The 22,753-nt window shown below is 36.3% G+C and overlaps 1 protein-coding gene and 1 long non-coding RNA gene across 2 annotated transcripts in view; one reads left to right on the forward strand and one right to left on the reverse strand.

Moving 5' to 3' along the window:
* The window catches only part of LOC128014278 (uncharacterized), a 64,818-nt gene extending 51,430 nt beyond the window's left edge, over window positions 1-13,388 (forward strand). The window contains exon 3 of the long non-coding RNA XR_008183516.1: window positions 13,254-13,388. This is a non-coding gene — a long non-coding RNA (uncharacterized LOC128014278). The remainder of the gene's footprint in view (window positions 1-13,253) is intronic.
* Window positions 12,296-21,389, reverse strand: LOC128014277 (coiled-coil domain-containing protein 73). Its single transcript, XM_052597723.1, has 18 exons — window positions 21,328-21,389; window positions 21,096-21,233; window positions 19,776-19,847; window positions 19,507-19,578; window positions 19,340-19,375; window positions 19,165-19,239; window positions 18,622-18,660; window positions 18,019-18,154; window positions 17,708-17,787; window positions 17,465-17,593; window positions 17,331-17,390; window positions 17,110-17,214; window positions 16,349-16,459; window positions 16,090-16,230; window positions 15,781-15,934; window positions 14,345-15,601; window positions 14,150-14,247; window positions 12,296-13,407 (listed from the first exon to the last, which is right to left on the reverse strand). Exons 1-18 carry the CDS (start codon window positions 21,367-21,369, stop codon window positions 13,141-13,143), a joined length of 3,012 nt encoding a protein of 1,003 aa, XP_052453683.1. The 5' UTR covers window positions 21,370-21,389; the 3' UTR covers window positions 12,296-13,140.
* Between the last annotated feature and the right edge of the window lie 1,364 nt (window positions 21,390-22,753).

Consider the following 22,753-nt stretch of genomic DNA (forward strand, 5'->3'; position numbering starts at 1 on the left):
TTTGATGTATGAAAGTGTCAAAGGTTATCTTTTCTGTTTCTTTTTGCTTTCATAGCAACAGTTGCACGTAAACATTACCAGACAACACTGTATTGTAAATCTAAGAGGTGACTGTTGCTATAAACTTTACACTATGAGAAAAAAAATTGAAAGTCATTTAGACTATCACATAATGAATAATGTATTTCATTACGCATAAACAATCACTTCCTCCACTTCAGTGTCCCCCCATTTTGTTCATCACAAATCTCTCTAAATGAGTCCGAAAACGTGTCATTTAGTCACTATGATCTCAGAAGCCTTCAAGAGGTCATGAAAACGGCTGGATCTGCATCATATTTCGCTGCCAGTTTCATACACGAAGGCCATCACTTAACCAATGAACCAAAATCTGTCTTTATTTGTCAAACGTTTAGGCCTCGGTGTAGCCGGAAGCATTGGCCAAGGAGCAGGACGTGGCTAAGCAGAGGCAGTTCTCATTAAATTGATGAGCTGAGATATGGTCCTACTTCACCATCTGGAATTGTAGTCTGGGGTTCTGCTGAAAGCTGCTGACCCAGGATTCAACTCTTCAACTCAGGGAAGAGGAGAGCAAGGAAAAGAAAAAGTCTGTCATGTCAGCACAAGTCACTGTGTCAAAGTCCTTTATCTTGTCATCAAGCTGAAGAGCTTTGGAATAACGGCTTGGATTAAACTGCTCTTTGGCAGCATCAAGAGGCAGAGATCCAAAGTAAAGGGTAGATGGAAGTTACCAATCAAGTCCCATGTACTCATCATTCTTAATGACTTGTGTCCATTTGTGTTGTATTTTTTACTTTGTTACTGTACTGTAAATTGATAGTCCACCTAAATATTTTACTTGTTCCAAACATGTAAAACTTTCTTCTGTGAAACACAAGAACATATTTCGAAAGCATTAAACCTCATTAATTTCCATTGACAAAAAATGTAATACATTCAAATATGTTCTATATTTAAAGAATAGCCTAGAATAGCCTATGCAGTTATAGGCTATAGTTATTTTTCGTCTGTCTTCTATTCTATATTCTTCGCTTCATGAAAACTCAAACAGATTGTTTGTTGTTATTTTAAGGGGAAAGCAATCAAGGTCTTTAAAAAAGAAAGTGATGTGACATACAGCCAAGTATGGTGACCCATACTCGGAATTCGTGCTCTGCGTTTAACCCATCCAAAGTGCATGAACACAGCAGTGAACACACACACACACTGTGAACACACACCAGGAGCAGTGGGCAGCCATTTATGTTGCGGCACCCAGGGTTTGGTGCCTTGCTCAAGGGCACCTCACTCACGGTATTGAAGGTGGAGAGAGCACTGGACATTCACTCTTCCCACCTACAAATCCATGCCAGCCCGAGACTCGAACTCACAACCCTTGGATTGCAAGTCCAACACTCTAACATTTAGGCCACAACTTCCCCCGTAACAACTTCCGTACCGTAAAAGGATAGCTATTTCTAAATTATGATCAAATTATTATTTTGGATCGGTTCACAATAAACGAGTAATGCTCGAATTGGAATGATATGGCTGGTTGCTCTCGAGACAGCAACTCACTGATTCGATCCGTTCAGAGCGAGTATCCAGTTATCATCTCAACCGAATCGCTTATGTCAGATTCAAAAATGAGACCACGTGTAGGCTAATGCAATATGATCTCATGAGATTTTGTATGTATTTTACATAACATTTGGTTTTACAAAACGTACATTTACTTATGTTTTACAGGCACTAAAGCATACAATACTGACATATTTTCAGCATCTTAACGTACAAATACTTATGTATTTTCAGCATTTAAACGTACAAACCTGTCATTTTGATGACACCTAAAAATGTTCTTGAAATTGAAGCATTCATTTTATTATTGTTTTGAGTTGGCATATCAATGCCCTTATGTTTTCAATTGCATTATTATTGTTTACTCATTTACTTAATATGAAATGGTAACATTTCGTTTTGTTCTGTATGATTTCTGCTGCCAGCTCATTTCCAAGAACAGCCTACATAATATTAAACGACTTCACTTTAAACCCTTAAAATAAAATAAAAATCTGCAATCGTTTAACCTTTACTTGTCGTGTTACTTTACTTTGTTTGCCATGGGCCACAAAAGGCATTTTCTCTGACAAGCTGTGACTGACAACAGAACTATAAAATACACCAAAACCACAACATAATTACGAAACTAATTTTATTTGTGCGCTGTAATGCAAATCTTCAGAATCCATTTGACTGTGAGGAACATACCCAAATACAAGCATTTATTCGTCAATCTTCATCTCCATCCCGAGCAGCGAGTCCAGCGACCATAAACAGCAAAAGCTTGTGCTCGCGCTGACTGATGTGCTCTTTATGGCTGCATCCAAAATCTCTAAATGCTGCCTTCGGAGGCAGCACTCCAAGGCATCAAGGCACATTCGAATCCAAATTCTGCTTTACCTCCTGTCTTCAGAGGTACCTTCTTCTTATCGAATTTTGAAGGCAGCACACTGTAAAAAAAATTATGATTTTAACAGTAAAAAAAACTGTAAAAATGCTACAGTAAAAAACGGTTAACGGCAAGTTTCCATACTTTATTCGGTGAATAAATGTGATTCAAGTTAATGTCATTTTACAGTAAAATACTGTTAAAAATATGTTTTTTGGAAGTGAAAAAGAAAAAGTCATTGTATAATTTACAGTGACAGACTGTAAATGGACACTCCTAGAATTCCCTGCATGACACTTCATATTTAATGTTTTTTTTGTTGTTGAAATAATGTTTCTTAGTTTTTTCTTGTCAGTTGTGTACATTATTACAGTATCATGCGTGTCACCATGATGGGGTTTAGTGTTTGTGTGAATGACACTGTGCACCTTCATGGTTCATTACGTGACTTTCTCATCACCACCAGTTTTTGGTGGTTATCGGTGCATTACATTGGTTCACAACAGATATTAGTACTTCAATATGTTGGTTTATTAACATTATATCAGTTAATGAAATACGGTATTTTATTGTGAATTTGTTGCTACCATATCTTTTACGGTGAAGTTCTGGCAAACACAGTTGCCAGTATTTTACCACAGTTTTTTTTTTCTTTTTGGAGTGTAGATGAATCATTTGTTGCTTTTTATATCCCACAATCCTGTGTGTTCCATTCCATGACTGTTTAGCTAAAAAAATTAAGATGGCGTCTGAAAGTTGCGTTTGGTGGTAATTTTGTGTGTAATTGATAAACTGATTTGTATACTTCATCCGGCAATAACATGCTGTTGAAATGGTAATGGTGAGAGAATACCTGAGTGACAGATAAGCTAGATGAAAAATGTAATAATTTTTGGCTTCAATTTGGCCGAAAGCAGCACTATATTGAGAAAATAATGAGTTTTAGTTAGCACTAGGTCTCACCTCATCTTCCTTGCTGAACTCCCTTGTCCGTACACACAACACCCACTTTTTGCTATTTCTGCTGAGAAAAAAAGACCATAGGTTTTTTTGGGCTCCCCTAAGTGTTTGGAGAAATTCTGTAGATGTCTAATGCCTTATTCTGAAACAACAGCAGAGAAAAAGAATGGCTCCCCTGGCCATTCAAGTGCATTTTTCCACTTAACAAACAACAAATTATCTTAAAATAAAACCTAGCCGACTTTTACCCAAGTGCTCCACAGGCTCAAGAAAAACACAGCGGTCCAAGTGACCCTGAAAATATTTTGTTTTTCCAAAGCTTGCTATTGCATCAAAGAGATCTGACTTCAAGGTAGAACCTCTACCGACTTCATTTGTACAGCAGACTAATTGATAGCCCCAGATGATTTCCACTCGTTTGATGAATCTCTCTTGGAGTCCTCAGAGAGCATTTAAAGGAAATGAGAAATGTTACTGCTCACCCATGACAAAGGACATCGAAGTTTGAGTATGCTTATGGAGTCTTGAGCTAACAGATTCCACTTGAAAGCGGCGATTTATTGTAAACATGAGAAGACTTGTGATTAAAGTCGTAAGTAATGAAACGGACAGGTACGAAGACCATGGATGACAAATGTAATGGATGTCAATGCTGACAGAGAACACACTATCTTTGTCAAAAAAATAAAAGCTCTGTTAGCCACAGATGTGTGGTGAAATGAATCATCGTCCTTCTTATCAGCAAGGGGCTTTGGTGAAATGCTACATTACATCCCTGGACGTGAATTTTCCCTTGTCTGCTTCAAAACAATGCCCCACTGTTCATGCCGATTTTTCTCACACTTACGAATATGCAGGTTCACATGATTGGTCAGTGTTTCTGATGTTAGAAATTCCTTTTGATACACAAAGTGCATCCTAGATGGACAGGGAGGATGTTAAAGCGACTGATATCGAGGGTGGAAATTAAGAGCTCTTTTGTTTGGCGGCTTAAAAAAGGCCTTGGTCACTCCCATGACTTCTGCTGATATGGGGTTTTACAGATGTTTTGGTAGAGTGTGTATCCATCCAAGTATTTATCTATCCGCTATTTAATTATTTTAACCGAGGATATCATCAACTATAATATATAATTTGGATAAATCATGACGCTTAATACGGTGGCTATAAGTCCCACTTTACAGTTCAAATAGGAAAAGAAATGAGAAATTATTTTGTAACAGTTTTCACTGAGGAATTGCCAGTAAAATTCGCAAATAATGAAATAGAAACAGCAAGTAACATTGAATTACACATAAAATTCTGAAGTAGAAGATTGAAATAGCACTAAATTGTAAAATTCTAATATTACTGCAAAACTCAAATAATACTCTTAATATTTAAATATGTATTTTTTGTTTTCTTTTGAGTAATTTAAGTTTATGAATTTCAATATATAATTCTAAGATTATAGATTTTTATTCCTGAATTGAAATGGTATTGAAATATAATTTTGACAAAGTTACATAGATTTTGGTCTTTATCACACTTAAAAATGTGACTGTACATGCAAGACTGCAAATAGCGTTAAAGGAATAATTCACCCAAACATTTTGTTAGCATTTTGTCACCCTTATGTAGTTCCAAACCTGTGTAAGTTTATTTTTTTATGTTAAACACAAAATAAGTTATTCTGAAGAATTTTTAAAAAGCCAAACGGTTGTTGGTCCTTATTGACTTCCATAGAGAAAGAAATATTATGGATGGCAACCGGGACTATCAATTGTTTGATTACCAGTATTCTTCAAAAGATCGTTTTTATTTTCAACACAAGAAAAAACTCATACAGATTTGGAACAACACGAGGGTGAGTAAATTTTTGAGTAAACTAATCCTTTAAGATGGCCACCAAGCAACTGAAATCGAAACCGAAAGGACGTGTCCAAATACATTTCTGTGCTAATTTACATACTGTACATAGACTAGTGTCCTTGAACTAAAGTTAGAGACTGTTTGAGACGCTGCCAATTCATCTTTGTTTTTGTGATCTGTCTGGTTCTTTTCAAATGAAATGTGAAGTGATTCCACATATTATGAGAATAAATTCTAATACTTCAAACAGAATCATCTTAAAACTCTTAATTTTAAGCATAGTTTGCATTTTCTAGAACTTGGCCTTGATGGTGCTACACAAGGCCTGAGGTGCTGAGAGATGCTATTAAAATAATTTTGGATAATGTGGATTTGTGGTGAACTGCCGATAAGAGAACTGAGATCCGCTGAGGTGTTTAAAACACTGGCTTGCCTTCAGAAAGTCAGAACGCAGAGAAATTGAGCATTTAAACGGATGCGGGAAAGCATCCAACGTTACCTAAAAACGGAGAGGGCATCGGCTGGAGTGGTACCACCAGTTGCAAGGCGATTAATTTATTCGATTTGGTATGCTCACACTGGAACAACCCTGAACATGTGGAAAGAGAAAAGAAAAACATCAAACACTTGATTTAATTAGAACTCCGAACCCCTCTGACTTACATATCATCCTGTCAAAGAACCATTATATATTGCTCTTATACATTATGTGCTATACATACTATTGTTCTAAACGCAGGGTGATAGTTTTGGATGGGAGACATTGTGAAGTCTTTCGCTCTACAAATAGCACACAATGGAACACTTATGAAGAAAGGACTCCTTTTTTAATAAAAGCTGAGAGGTCTATATCCTAAGCACACACTATCAATCTCTGGAGATGAAATTTTTCAGTCTCCACTTAAGTTTATGGGGAGAGAAAACTTTACAGAGGCTGGCCGGGCTCCAGGAGAGAGGAGAAATTATGTCGGGACATTTCTTCAAAGATAGTATCTCTATGTTTGAGCGCCACGGCATCGGTTTAGTAGGAATCGAATACCACATCTACAAATCACTACAAAGTGCTTATCTTGAGCCAAATCATGAGCGCTGAACTGAGCAACAAGTCAACTTTTTTGCAGAAAAGGGATCAGATCTGGAAATAATAAATGCTGAGGATGGACTGGATTGATAAAAAGACAAAGGCGCATGTAGATGCACTAACACAAGAGGTTGTTGTGGGTGCAGGTACAGGCCCTTGTTGTGATGTTTTTGGATCCATGAATCAGCTAGGGCATGCCATGGAGTACGTGCTACTGTCTAAGCATTATTTGAGGAGACATTCTGTCCCATATCTTCTAGTCCACAACACCATTTTTATGGTTCAGCAATTAAAAATGCTAGTTTGGCATGGAGACACTCGCAAATCCTTTCATGCCAGATCATTTGGCAACAAACTTACAAGAGTACAGTTACTTGAAGAGAGATGTCTCTGACTGCGTACGGGTTCATGGGCTGGTCAGGATGAGGGGCTTTCCGCAGGGAAGACTGTTTTTAGTGTTATCATTCTGCTGAAGACTTTCACTCCAATTAGCAACGAAAACATCATCATTCAAAACAACACAATGTGTTGGATCACTCAGATATTTTGTGATGGCTGCGAAGAATTTGAATTAAGCAAATCATTTAAATTATTTAAAATGGCTAATATTAAAACCCTTCCAAGTTCTTAAAGTCTGTAAATATTAAGAAAAAAAATCTAGTTGTATATCTCACAATTGTGACTTTTTTCAAAGGAACTGGAACTTTGTAGCTTCAATTGTGACTGTTTTTCACAACTGCGATTTATTTTAAATCTTGTAATTGTGTCTTCATTTCTCAGAATTTACATTTTGTCTCGTAATTGCCATTTTATCTCGCAATTGTCACTTCGTTTGAATCAATTGTAACTTTCTCTTAATTTTTATTTTAAATCCCACAATTGTCTACTTTTTTTCAGAAATGCTACTTTTATACCTCACAATTGTATCAAATAAAGCTCACAGTTTGACAAATCTTGCACTTATGACTTTTTTCGCAATTACAACTTCTCAGAATTGCATCGTTATAACACAGTTTGACATTACATCTTGCAATTATAACTTTCTCGCAGCTGCGACTTTATTTCACAGTTGTGGCTTTATCTCACAATTGTGACTTCATTTGTACCAATTGTGACGTTTTCAGTTTCTACCTTAAATCCCGCAATTGTGATTTTCTCCGAATTGTGACTTTAAAACTCACAATTGCACAAATCTTGCACATATGACTGTAGCGCAAGTGCAACTTCTCAGAATTGCGACTTTATAACTCACCATTTGACATACCTTGCAGTTATGACTTCAAATCAGAGTTGCAGCTTTATATCATGCAATTGTAAATTTATATCTAAAACTTTGGCTTTATTTCTGAGCTTAAACCTAATTTCGCAATTACCTTTTTAATTTTTTTCTGAGGCAGAAATGGGCTCCCATTACAAACCCCTCAAATCTAACCAACTTATTCATTTTTTCTCAACCGGTCAGCAGGGTGATCGGTTCAGTGAAAGCACACTATATAAACACTCCTCAGGGACCAGAAAGTGATCCATCATTGTGCACTGCCATTGTAATGCCTCTAAGACTGATTAAGTCAAAGCCAGCTAAATCATCTGAATTCCTGCTGTGCTGTGGCCCTTGCTTTCTAGATTAAGATGAAAAGGCCTGCACATTCCTCATTTGATAATTAATGATGCAACCGTAACCCGTTTCTGACGGTTGCGTAAGAGCTCATTAGCCATTTACCTTCAATAAAACACATTTGGATGAACACATTCTTTATTAAATGTCTACAGCATGATTGAAGCATCAACTGTTTACGTTTAGTATAAAAGAGCATGCGAAAGGTGACCAACCTCCCTGAGGTCCCGAGACACAGTCTGGGTTCAAGGAAGTCATAAAGTATATTTGTAAATGCAATATGGGTGATAACCTAAAAAAGAACATCTACTCGTGGCTTCCGATTTTGTTTAGAAATGATCTAAAATTGGAGTCAGTGGCACCAATAAGGCATAATGGAACAGATCTGAATCTATGACCTCTGAGCTCATTTTTCCTGTAATCGGACAGGTCATAAGGTTACACCAGTGGTCATTAATCTAGCAGTAGGGGATAAATACACATCTCTATTTTCCTGCTGAAAATCTGACAGACTGATTTGCAGATTATATTGTGCTAAAATCAGCGAGTTAAAAAACAGACACAAAAATCGCTCAAGTCATGCCCATTTTTTATTTTTTTTGTCTTAAAGGGGAGTTTGGTTATTAGAAAAGTAAACAAGATATCCAACGTGGAGTTCCAAATGCCAAAAAAGCTTTCTCTGGGAACAAATTAGTTCTTATTATTTGACAAAGGAGCTGCTACACAAACATAAACACTGTGAAGAGTTTTAAACCCACTGAGTTCAGCCAAATCTAAGATATGTGTAAAAATGTGAATATCATGTTAGCATGATGTCTAATATATTAAAAGGCAAGTGTAATCTGTTTCTTATGCCTCTACTAAAAAACAAACTAAAAATGGATAAATATTGGAATTCAAATTAAACACATTATGTGATATACTGTCTAATCAAGATGGTTTAATTATACATTTAAAAACATTAAATTGAAAATAAGCAATATTATAAAAAGCATAATAGAAGACTGTGTTAAAAAAACAGCACATATGGCGTTCATGCAATATACAGTATGTGATAGTGAAAAAGAGCAATTGAGAAGCTTAGCTCATCACTGAGGAGCAGTTAAGGGTCGCCGACTGAATGTAATGGTGCACATCATTGAAGCCTCACTGAGGGGGAGGCTCTCCATATCTATTTTCTCTCTGGGTTACAAAAAACAGTCTGCCACTTAAATATCAAAACCAAAATGAGTGAAACAAAAAGGCCTGAAGCATTAGACCATGAAGCAATTTTGACAAAGGTAAAATCCAAACTGCTTGCGGACAGTATTCATATTAAGCTTTGTCTCCTGCGGATTACATACATACTACCATTCAAAAGTTTGAATATAATTTGAATTTCTTTTAAATTAATGCTTTTATTCAGCAAGGACACGTTAAATTCAAAAACGTTTTATTCAACAAGGAATCTTTTTTTTTAAATCATGTTTCACACACATATTTATATTAAAGTAGAAGTTATTTTAAATTGTAGTAATATTTCACAATACTATAGTGTTCCTGATCAAATAAATAAATCTTACCCAAACTTTTTTTCCTCCATTTATATTGAGGATATCACATATGACTACTAAAATTGAATATTTAGATTTATATGAGTTTGTGTGTGTATGTAATATTATGCATAATATTTTAATAAGCATACTGAGATTGTTTTTTTTTTTTTTTGCAAATATTTAAAACCATTGATCAATTGTGATTATAAAGACTGAAATCTTACCTTTTAGTTGCACTCACTATACCTAACTTGACTGTGAAGTTTAAACTGACAAACTTTACAAGCACATAACTTTTATGAGTTTTTTGAGTGTAGTACTTCAACCAGGAAGACCCTTGCAATACCCTTAGTAAGTAAGTAACCAAATACGTTTGTTTCTTAATGGAACTCAGCGTGCCATTCACTCGTTCTGATTTAGCACGAAGAGAGACTGTGTCGAGGAGGAGGCCGGACTGGGAGTACAGACCGGGGGCATGCAAGTTTTACAAGATCCCCTAGAGTGAAGAAGCACTCTCCATCATCTGGCTGTGACATCCCACTGAGTAAGACTTATGGGCTGACACCTCAATAGGGACACAGCTAATGCAGGACGGCATGTGGGTTAAGATAGGGCTCCTGATCACCCCCCACCCATCACACCCAAAATGGCTCATCCTTTAAGAGGTGAACAATGGCGGCTGAACAGATATATAGGTGGGGATGACATACTCCACGTATGGGGAGTACCATGTACCCATTTGATCGTTTCTTACCTCTCCAGAATTAAAAGCGTATGGACCTGCCATGGTGGTCCTTGAGGGGTATAATTCAATCAAAACAGCCATCCGCTGAGCATTCCTATTTCTCACTGGCTTCGAAGTATGAGGAGAAGATTAACAACTGGTTGAAAGAGAGAGGAACAGTCAGAATTATGCGTTTGGGCTAATTTAAGGCCATATAAATGATGTGGATGGTGAACTTTAAACTGTGCTGACCTTTGACAGTAGTGGGCAGGCTGGGATTATCTTCTTGTCTGAGGTAAAATGAGAAGGCCAGAGTGGAGGTGAATCACAGCTATAGAGGCAAAACAAAAGTGTACTGCCCTTTTTTTTCTATTGAAAAAGGAAATTGTGGCAGGACATTTTAAACGGCATTTGGAAAAGCTATACTGAAACTGTGCAGAGTGAAACAGATCAGTGTATTCTGATTCCCAAACAAATTATTCAAATAAGTTGGCTCTTTTTAGTGCATTATACAAATACACAACCAGTGTTTGTTTGCCAAAAGAATGATACTGATGAGTTGGTCCTTTTTAGTGAATTAAACAACTACAGCGCAGCCACTTTAGTTTGATTCCCAACCAAAGTTGGTTCGAAAAGTGAATCAAAAACAAAGTGCAATGTCAGCACCATTGCACTTTGGGCTGACAGTTTTTTAAGTGAATCAAAAACCTAAACCAATGCTCTCTAATACATAAAATGAATGATTCTAATTAGTCAGTTCTTTTTTTTGTGAATTCAACAAATAGTACAGTGAAACTAGTGTAGTCAGAGTGCTGAACTATTCTATTCCATTAGTATTCTAAAGAGTTGGTTCTTTTTGTGATTTAAAAAAATACAAGACAATCAGTTTTTTCTGATTAACCGGATTATTCTTGAACAAATTACTCTTAAAGAGTTGGTTCTCTTTAGTGAATTAAACAACTATAGCACAATCAGTATATTCTGATTCCTAGTCAGTTCAATTCTAATGAGTTGGTTCTTTAAATTAATCAAAAACATACAGTACAACCAGTGCACTGATTCTCAAACAAATGACTCTTATAGGCTAGTCCTTTTAATTAATCGAATCCAAAGTGATTCTAATGAGTCAGTTCTTTTTACAGAAATAATTAAATACAATGAAACCAGTGTGGTCCAATTGCTGAACAAATTACTCTGAAAAAGTCAGTTCTTTTTGTGAACTGAACACATAAAACACAAGCAGTCAATTCCTGAACATTACAGGCACTGTTTTTTTTAGTGAATTAAACAACTCCAGCACAATCAGTCTGATTCCCAAACCAATGATTCAAATAAGTTGGTTCTTTAAGTGAATCAAAAACAGTAATCAACCAGTGCACTCTGATTCCCAAACATATTGTATCTATGACTCTTACGAGCTGGTTCTTTTTAGTTTATCAAAGTGCAACCAGTTTAGGTTGATTCCTTAATGATTCAAATGAATCAGTTATTTTCAATGAATTCAACAAAAACAGTGAAACCAGTGTAGTTTGATTCCCAATCTAATGATTCTGTTTAGCCACACCAAATACTTTATATTTTCTCAGTCCATTTTAAGCAAAGCACAGTGACCTAAACTAGTAGCATCAACAACCCTAATAAGCAGAAGTGGACTTGTTTGTGCTGAATGTTATTCTAAAATTAAAGGAACATGCAGTGGCCTAGCGGTGTGCACACAGACGGGTCAGGCTAATTTGCTGTGGCAGTCAGGACACGGTGATGGAATGTGAATGTCAGCAAGCTCTGTATTTACACACGATATAAAACTGACTAGTAATTAACACTAGGGCCCTCCCGCGCTCAAGTGTAATTGACTGTTTCAAAGGACTGCCACTTCATATTCCAGTGTGTGTATTAAAATTACGCTCTCCATATTGCCCACTCCCTCTAAGGATAAGGGTCAGTACTGCTGGCACAGTGGCTGGAACGCATAAGATTTCTTTACGAGGACATTAACATTTTGACATATTAATAATGAGTAAGTGTATTAAGGTGAACCTCTGAGGGACCTTGTGCTTTCATCTGGAGGTGCGCATTTGCTTTCTGCTGGATGATTTTAGTACTAGGCGAACTGTTTTTGTGAGGCACTTAAAAGTGCTTAATTTGAGATAGAAACTCATTTGGTTTATTTTCCTAAAATATAGCTTATTAAATATTACCGCACGGGCTAGTAAACCAGGTTATTGCTGTAAGACAAAATGCAAGAAAAATAAAAATGAAGATCTATAGATGACATTTCACTCATATTGTTTTTAATAAATTCTAATAAAATAAAATAAAAAGCTCACTTGGCTCAATCCAAGTATCCACTTTCATTGTGACCAGTATCGAAATATGCAACACATTTTGTCATCTGTATCGCCCTAACATGTGTCCACGGTCCCCACAGCCTATTTACCAAGGACATAAACTTAATGGGAGACTCATTTGCATTTGTTAATTTGGTTTGATATGTGCTAATTGATTCTTCTTACTTGTGTATTTTAATTATCCCAAGTTATAGTTGGCCACAGTTTGTGTATCAAATGTAAATTAGCAATGTTTGGCCATTAAATGCCCTCTGAGGAATGAACATGCTGGTCTGGGAGTAATGAGTGTTAATTAGCTTGTGCAGTGTAATTAACAGGTTTTATGTGTATCACTTACCTTGTTTAGCAATAGGTTAACATGCAACGGATGCAAACACTTGAACCTTAAAGTCTGCCGAAATAAAGCTGCTTGAAATATTTAACATTTATTTAGCGAAATTATTTGGAAATGTAGTAAGCAAATAACACAAATATCATATTCACTGTCTACTCACAAGGAGGGTTAGAAACATATCTAAGCAAAAACATTTTCAACTCTGCAACGACTTACGAACGCATGCATTTCTAGCACATATCAATCAGTTTTGAGTCTTTTTGGAGGCATTAAACCTTCAGCTGACATAAATTCCTCAATTTTTGCAATTTGGGTCATTATATCAGATTGTTTTCGTTCTTCTTTTCCTTCAGAATTAGATGCGATAGGCCGGTTCGGTTTCTCCATGCTCTGGAGTTTGGGAGGAGGAACGGTAGGAGTGGAGTTTTGTCGCAGCCCATTACCCACAGAAGAAGAGGTTGGACTGCCACTCAGAGTCGAGCTGTAGGGGATAAGAACTTGATTCTCCTATGGAACAATAAAATGGGTAATAAAAGCATCATGGCACTATAACTTGATTTAATTCTGATAGAAGTATTGAAGGAAATGAAAAGTGAAATCCACCAGATTTGGACTACTTTGAGTAAAAAACAAATAATTAAATGAATAAATACATTTTAATTTCGGACACTTCTGCAGCGAGAATTAGATTAGAATGAGAGTATAAACAGCTGATAAAAGTGTCACAATAATCAACATGACTCCAGTCTATTAATTAAAGCCTTGTGAAACTAAAAGATTTAATTCTGTTTGTAAGAATCAAATCCATTGTTAATGCATTTTAACCCAAACACTGCAGATGATTTATTGGTGAGCAATTGATGTGATGCTAAATTTCTCCCAATCGGTTTTGATCTACATCATTTATGGCTTGAGGGTTAGTACATTTTGATTGATTTCATTTGAGGAATAAAGCAAAAAACTGTGTTGAAACCGGATACTACCATGTTATCGAAAACAACAGCCTTCGAAACGATTCCATATTAGCCTCTTAGCTCCCTTTGGAGTTGGGCTGCATCTCTGTGATTTATATGCAGAGACTTTTGTCCTGCTGTTTTCTATCAACATTTAATTGAGAAAAATGCTGCCATTTCACCCTGCTGAAATACTTCTGGGAATGGAAGTTGTCTTTAGGCACTATGCGTGTGCTGCAGTGCATGCCTCTTATGTTAACTCACTAGATTCTTTGCTAGCCAGTGTGGAAACTTACTTTCTCTGATAACATTTCAGAAAAAGACTGCTTGATAGCATTCCACTCTCCTTGACGCTTGCTTGGGGTTTCCGGTCTGTCAGGAGTCTTCATCATGGCTGTGAAAGTAGGATTTGAATTTTAAATTTACTGTTGTCACATACCGCCAGTAAGTCTTGTTTTAATAAAATACTCTGTTTACATTACAATACACACCTGTTTTTGGCAACTTATTCTTCATAAATATGGGATCACAAAATGGAGAAACAAGCTCATGAAATCCAGAGGACCACAGCTCAGTTTTTAATGGTGTTGGATGTGGCATCTTTTTCCCTTTCATAAATGTGTCCCATGCAAAGGACGACTGATATCTTCTATTTCCAGGATGGTTTAAAGTATCTAGCACTGGAATGCTCTTCTGGTCAACATCTGATTGGTCATTTGGTATTGTAGAACCAGGAGAAGAAGGATCTTGTTCTGGGTTTGTGATCTTGGCTTCTTCAGTACATTTAGAAACGCCCATTTCAATCTGTTGAGATCTCAATGGTTCTGAATCATTGTTTTGATCATTATTTTCTGATATGTCCTCTACTGTGTCAACTCCAGTCACTGAAGTGGTCTGATCAATAAAAAGCAACTCTTTAGATTCCAGTTTGTTGACCACATTGTAGAAGCTTATTTCAGTTGAGGATACCTGTATTTGTGAATGTTCACGAATCAATTCAGGTGGAGAGAATCGATCTTTGGACTCATGAAGAAGTGTATCTGAAGTTAATGTGGCACTCCCAGTATCAAAGTAGCTTTCAGGCTCCTCATGAATGGTTAGGTGGCATGGGCTTGGTTGGGTGTCAATCATTCCTTCTGTAATGGTAATTTTGTCACTAAAAACAACTGTGTCTTGTGGATTTGAGTTTGCGGTTTTGTCTTCTGGAAGTCTCTCAGCAGTTGTTTGACTTTCCTTTTGTGAACATTTGTTGAGAAATTCAGGAGCGCCATTCTGGTGGTCTTTGACTTCTTTGGACTGAGATGTAGCATATCCCTGGCTGTCCATGTGTTTATCTGATGTCTGGGACTCAGTCACTTCAGAAATACACAGATTCTGCTCCAGCGGTCTATCTTTCGGTTCCAAAGTCAAAGGGTTGCCATCTACGCCATAAACAGACCTGGTTTCAGGCCCTGATAGCTTAGTAAGACGACTGTCTGTGTCATTTTGAACTAGGTTTGAGGGGCATCCTTTATCATCTGCGTTGCAGACTGGCTCACTTTCACTGACACCAGTTTTTGTTTCATCACACTGCTTTGACAGATGCTTCATCATGGGATTGAGATTCTCAGGTCTTGAGATGTTATCAGTTGAAACCGATAATGAGACTGCAAGTACTGTTCTATCTGCCTGCATTGGAATGTCAAGTTCCTTGTTGTTGTTCTGAGAGCTGCCATCTTTTCTAGCCTTTTGAAACTTGATGCTTTCATCTGTGTGAGGAAATGAAATGCATGCATCATTATAAGAGAAAAATTAGAAGTACAGGTAAGCTTGATAAAGAAGCTCCAGTAACCACCTCCCTGTACTTCACATCATTCTGTATAAAATATTAGTTATAGTGGCGCCAAGCATGGCTGGAGAAGACAACTGTGCACTCTTTCTTACTTACCTGGAATGCCTTTATCAGGGTGAAACATTGGTTCATGGCTATCATGAGGACTAATAAGACTCTCCTCAAGATCTTCATGGAGACTGCTCACCTTCACAAGGTTAACCTTATTAGATGTTGTACAAAGATCATTATCTTGATCTTTTATGGGAACCTGTGATAAAAGACCCCAAAGTTCAATTAGAATTTAGATCACTTAATAGATCAAATACTATTTTAAAATTGTTAAATTTAGACCTATTTATCCATGTCCAATCTACAAGCATATTAAACAGTCACTGGTTATGAATGTATACGTAATCATCCAACCTCAGAGCTATGAATTTCTTTGGCTTTATGAACGTCAGAAATAGACAGCTGTTTGTGCTCTTCTTGAAGTTGATTAAATGCCTCTTTTACGGCTTGCAGCTCTTCTTGACCAGACTCCGTTGACATTTGCATCCGCAGAATCTGTGTGAGAACACCAATATTCACTTTTAAAAAATTAAATTAAATAAAATGACAATTTTTATAAAAAATGATCAGTCTCAATTCCAGATCATTTGTTTTTGTGTCATCTCATCGTCACCTCGTTTTCCCAAGCAAGTTTAGAATTTTGGTATTCATCTCTCAAGTGAGCAAAGCTGTCGTCTTTTTCTTTAGTCCTCTCTTGGTTCAATTCATGTTCTGTTTTAAGGACCTGCAATGAAATTAATCACCTAGAAAATATTTAATGCAATAATAAATTTTTATGTGTTTATTTAACCTAGACAGAGGATTCTAAACAGATGGAGAGGCCAATACAAATCAGTTGGCTTTTGTCATGTTAATAATGGTTTTAATCAGTGAATGACTAAGTGAATTAAATAGAGGAATGGGGAGAATAAAAGAGAAGGAGGCTGTAAACGGACATTAAACACACTTACTATTATTGAGTTGCACTTCATGTGTTGTAAATGTACAAAAGTGGTTATCAGTTCATTCAATCAATTTTACGAGTACTAGGTGATCACTGTTTACTCCTGAATATGTATACCTTATTAAGTTTATCATTTTAAGAAAATTCAATTACAATAAATATCTGGAAAAAGCTGACAGATTTAGCTTTTTTGTGAGTGTGTGTGTGTGTGTGTATAAACTAGTTAATTGTCTTTTAATTTGCTAATTTTATTTATTGTTTATTTTAATCACATTATTAATATGCGAATTGTAACTGAAGTCTGTTTGTTAGTTTAAAAAAAAAACAAAAAATTACATTTACAAAAATTGTAAAAGCAAAAATAGTTGCTTTTTTTGTGTGTCAGGTTAAAAGTGATACTGCTGGTGGAGTTGGGTTTTGGGAAGCCTGACCTGATACTCCTCACGGAGTTTGCGAAGCTCCTGCTCTACTCGACTCAGAGCTTCTGTCTGTCTCTGCAGCAAACTCTGATTCTGGTGGAAGGATCTCAATACCTCCTGACACACACACACACACGCGTACTTCATTTTATCCAAGTGTGAAGTCTGATGTTACCTTTGTTAAATGATACGAACGCACAAAAGGTCCTGCTTTTTCTGAAGGGCTTACTTACCTGCTTCTCTGCCCTTTCTGTGGCCATTTCATTTCTCAGTTTTTTGTTAATTTCTGTTTCCTAAAGACAAAGTTTAACATTCACAGACATCCTGGTATCACCTTTTATGTTCAACAAACCTAAAGAGATTCTACCACAAGGAGTTGCTGCCGAAGCAGTTGAAACTCTTGCTCTTTTAGAACATTCTGTAAACGTTCCTCTCCAGGTTTGCAGACAGACGACACTCTTAATGTGACCAGCTCTTTGTTGATGCTCTCCAAATCCTAAATATGAAATAAAAGGTGCAACAATTTGTGACACAGTGATGATTCAAATCAAATCAATTAACAAAGCGATAGGAATATAGTCAATGGCACAACAATGACTTTTTTTTATACCTCTTTCAAGGCTTTAATCGAAGATTCTTGTTTTTCATTGATGGATGTGAGCTTTTTATTCATTTGCATGGCCTCTTCAACTAAAAAAAAAAAAAAAAAAAAGTCCTTTCTTTTAGGATTCATCTTTTAACATCAAATCTATCAAAAGTGAATAAAGAAAAATTATGAATACCAGACTGAATGTTTTCCAGCTCTTTTAAATTAGCTGGAGCATTTAAACACAAAATATAATCAGGTTTACACCCATGACTCAACATAAAGTAAATTAGTTTTTTTTTTCCACTAAGACAGACAATGTCTGTCAGTCGTACCATTTTGCTCGAGTTTGTCATGGGCCTGTTTGACCATGGCACACTGTCTGGAGATGGCGGCGAAACGCCTCTCCACTTCTCCCAGCTGGTTCAGGTGGCTGTCTTTCGTTTGTGTCTGCAGCTGCAACTTTTGCTCCTGAAAAGTTTAAAAACACATTGTCCTCCCTTCTAAGAGGAATATCCCCATTCGGCCATACAAGTAATAACTGTTCTTCTTCTCGGCAAGGGCAGACCGTGAATATATACCGCATCGGAGAGTTTGAAGACCTTTGTTTAACATCTCGGCTGAATGCTCCTTTCTGCTAGATAAGGAGTCAACTTCCAAACATGCCTGAGGGGCTTTTATGTGAACTGCAGCCCGTTACTGTTTGATTGTCTGTATCAAACTGATTCCCCTCTGCGCCATCGAAAGGTTAAACAGAGCGCGGCTCCGATATAAAATATTTTAATAGTGATATTTTCACAGCGGCGCTGGCTGTTCACGTGTCACGCCCTCCCTATCCGTTACTCCTGATGATCCGCTCTCCCTCTCAGTTCCTCCTCTTTAATTCGTCCCACTCCCACTTGCCTCTGTCAACAATTTATATAATTGGAAATCCTTACCAGCTCGCCTAATTTCTTCTCCGAACTGTACCTGAGCAACTGTAAGACAGTGGTAAAAGAAGAAGAAAGTGGTTTAGTGAGTTGTTTTCACTGAAAGACCACAGAGTGACCAGAGTCCGTGCTGTGTGGATTGAAGATAACAGCTGAAACTCTTTACACTGAAGTAGAAATAATTTAAATGTCACTTTATTATTATTTAAATACAATATTTTTATATCACATTAGTAAACATGGAAACAAAAAGGCACATAAAAGAGCAAAGAGTGTTTAGATATGAATCAAACTGCATTATCAAATAAAAGGGTGACAAGGGCCTTTCTCAGACAACCTACGGGTTTGATGGACCATAGGAGAAACCATGCATCACCCGTGTGACATCATTTATCTGACAACACCAAATAGACCTACACAGACCCCCACTCAAAGGTCAGCGATGAGATGGATTTTCCCACTGTTTTATGTATTTGTCCCTAAAGCAAGAGAGAGGTATGGAAGATCTGGTGATGTAAAGGTGTGTGTTGTTATTTTAGTGACTTTGTCTACCTGCAGCTGTTTTAGTTCTTCTTTGAGGCTGATGATCTCTTTGTCTTTCAGCTCCGCAGCCAGCTGGGTTTTACCCTTTAAGAGGTCATTAGTCCAGCGATGATTAATTCATATTTTTAATAAAGTTACTGTTTAATAAGAAACAGATGAAAAATGTAGATATAAATTGACCAACCTTTTCTCCCTCAATTTTCCGGATTTGGGCCTGAAACTTTAAATTAGACGAAATTATATATATATGCTAAGTTTTCATATATTTTTCTAAATATACTTCTTCTTCTTATTTTTTTTTATTATTATTGATTGATGTCTTACACACATAGGTTGAGTGTGATGTCATACCTGCTTTCTTAAAGCGGCAAGTGACTCTGAATTTTCGTTCGACATTCTAGAAATCTGACTTTGTAAAGACTCCTGAAAAATAAGAAGCTGTTAATACTGACCAACCTTAGCCGTATAAATGGTTTTACATCTATGATGTCCTCAAAATCATTCCCTTTTGCAAAAGTGTAAAAATGTAAAAATATTTATATTTTTTTAAATAATGGAATCTTAGTAAGTTAATGAAAAAAAAAAAAAAACCTGAAACATTTTGATCATTCCTAACAAACCTTATTCCATTCCAACTCCTGCTTCTCCAGCACAAGTTTACACATCTGCTCCTCATATCTTGTTTCAGCATCCTGCATCCAAAATGTATGTAAATAATAATAAGAAGAAAGGATCATATAGAATTCAGCTATCGGAACATCAGAGAGGAGATTTTCACATAAACCGATCGTGGTCCTGCTTTTATCTAGGACTGCAGGTTTAACTCAGTGGGTTTCTACATATTGCCTTTTATTTGCATGTAGGAGTTTATTTACCTTTTCCTAATAAAGTGTGCTACCTATAGTTAACTTTTCATGGAAGGACATTAAATTGAAAAAATGGGATTTGAAAGTTTAAAAAAGCACTATAATTAGTGGGTCGTCATGTGAATCTTTCAGGACATAAACTGACTGCATTCGTGATTGGATAAAATCGAATAAAACATAGGACACGTTAAATGTGTTGAAATCAAACAACAGCATGCAAGATCTCACTCTAGACTAGTGTCATGCATCAGGACAATGCACTTTCAGCAGCTGGATGTTCAGATTTCCTGTATCTGGCAAAACGGCTGACAACATCGCAAGCTAATACAGTCATTTTAATGGAGCACACTTTGCACTCTCTTAAAAGAACATGAGAAGTGACGGCATTCAGCTGAGTGTGTTTGTCTGGCAGGAAATCCTCCATCTTAACCCCGGCCCTATAAACCAGAGAACTACAAAGTGTTAGTTTAATGGCATGCCTGAGGATCACATTGATTTAATGTCTTTGTTCCCCACCAACATCATAATAACAATAAAACACGAGAGATACAATTGTTTATTTTTGCTCGTACAACCTTTAAACATGTCCAGTGTGGGGCTTTAAGTGCTTTGCTCGAGGGTACCAGTCGTGCAAGCAAATATGTGAATTTGTCAGGTCCTGCTGCATGACCCCATTCTAATGTAAGTGTAACTTCTGCTGGCTTATATCCAGAAGGACAGAAAGTGCTGCTTGCTTTTTCGTCTTCTGAATGCTCATGACACTCCTCCCCCAAAAAAATGACATTCCTCAATGTAAAAATAGAGCCATCATGCCATTCAGATTCTAATAGGCTGACATTCTTAATATACGGAGATGCAATTTAGTGGCCTTTTTTAAAGAATATCTCTTTGGGTTTGAGGCTTTAGTCTTTGCAACTTTAGGGATCTTATCTGTTCACGAACAGCTTTTATCACTCTTGGAACTTGAAATCGCATCACATGACTCCTTTAAAAAAACAACAACGAAATAAACATGGTTTTCCCAATCTCTTGCTTTGTTTTCTCACACGAGAGGTTAAAAGTAAGACCCCATACCCTGTGAATATGCAGCTCTTCGACCGCCTCCAGGAGACTTGTTTTCAATTCCAGTACTTGCAGTGAGATGGTACGCCCGTCATTCTCTACAGCGATGTTTGGGGTCTTCGGTTGGCTGAGGGCACCTTTATCTTCCATCTACAGACAAGAACAGCAAGAGTGTGTAAATCTTGTGGTTTTATTTGCATATGATTAAAAACTCATCACTCTACTTTGGAATATTTCCACTTACCAAGGAGAAAAGCTCTGTTCCAGAGTCCACACTCGACTCCATGGCACTTGGGAAGATAAAAAATAAAAAAAACATTACATTAAACAATCTAAACAGAACCTAAAGATCAAATTTGCTATTCAATTTTGGTATATAAAACAGCAGGCAGCAGCAATAAGATTAAATACATAAATGTTTGATAAATCATTTAACTAATAGAAATTATTATAATGAAATTATAAATGTATTATTATGAAATTATTATGTTTTTACTTTAGAAAACTTCATGGATATGATTTTAGCCCAATTGCAGGCTGTCTGAGGCTGCGAATCAACATCCACATTAACATAAAATTCAAGTGTGGTTTTGCTTCAACCAATTTCATATAATTTAGATTATATTACAGTTTTTAGTAATATATATATATTTTTTCTGTTTTTGTATTTTTCCTTTTAATTTGAGTTAAAGTTTTAATAATTTTGCTGTGTGTTTTTTTTTTTGTCATTTTTATTCAAGTTTTTAAATCTGTTTTTATTCATTTTTATTACTTTTTTATTACTATGGATCCCCATTCTGCCACAGGATAAAAATAAAAAAGGTAACTGTGACTTTGCTTCTCACAGATATTTTTTTATTTAACAACAGAATAGCAAGAAAAAAAATCATAATTGTGAGACATAAACAGAGAATTGCCAGAGAAAACATCTGAATTGTGAGATAAAAATGACCCTTTTATATTTTTTATCTTGCGGCAAAAAAGCAGTCTTCTATATATTTCAGTACATCCAGTTAAAGTAAATGAAAATAATAATAAAAAATAAAAATGTTGCCTAGAAAAAATATCTGGAAATAATTGTTTAACTTTTTATATGTTTTCATTTCAGTCAACAGTTACTTTGTCAATTAATGAAAAATAAATTATACAAAAGTAATACTGAAAAATATTTTTTTATTATTTTTATTGATATGCTTTCAGTTTTTTTAACTTATTATAGTTAAAAAAAGGCCGTTGTGATCCTGGTTGATCACAAGTGCACATATCAGCTCTAAACAGAGCTCATCCCATCAGAATTTAGAGCTAGAACTATAGGTCTTATCGTACTGCATATGACAAAAACAATTCACCTACATAAATTTTGCCTCATAAGAATATATAAGTCATAGCTATAGACAAAGTTCAAGCCGTTGCATCAGAAAAAGCATTTTAAATCCCATCTCGAACCTATGAAGGTGAAAATGGCATCATGGTGAGAGTGTAGGCTAATAGGGGTCAGGCCATAACACCGGATGGACAGATGGCGCTGTCATTCAGAAGGAATTATATAAGATATTTAATTTGACCTGTGCCTGGTCCGCTGTATCGCCATCATCATGACTGACTTGGAAAGTGGGAGGTCTTCATTCTGCCTGGTGTTTTAATAGAAGAAAGGCTTTCGTCCATTTAGC

The sequence above is a fragment of the Carassius gibelio genome, chromosome B25 (assembly GCF_023724105.1).
Source record: "Carassius gibelio isolate Cgi1373 ecotype wild population from Czech Republic chromosome B25, carGib1.2-hapl.c, whole genome shotgun sequence".
Lineage (NCBI taxonomy): Eukaryota > Metazoa > Chordata > Actinopteri > Cypriniformes > Cyprinidae > Carassius > Carassius gibelio.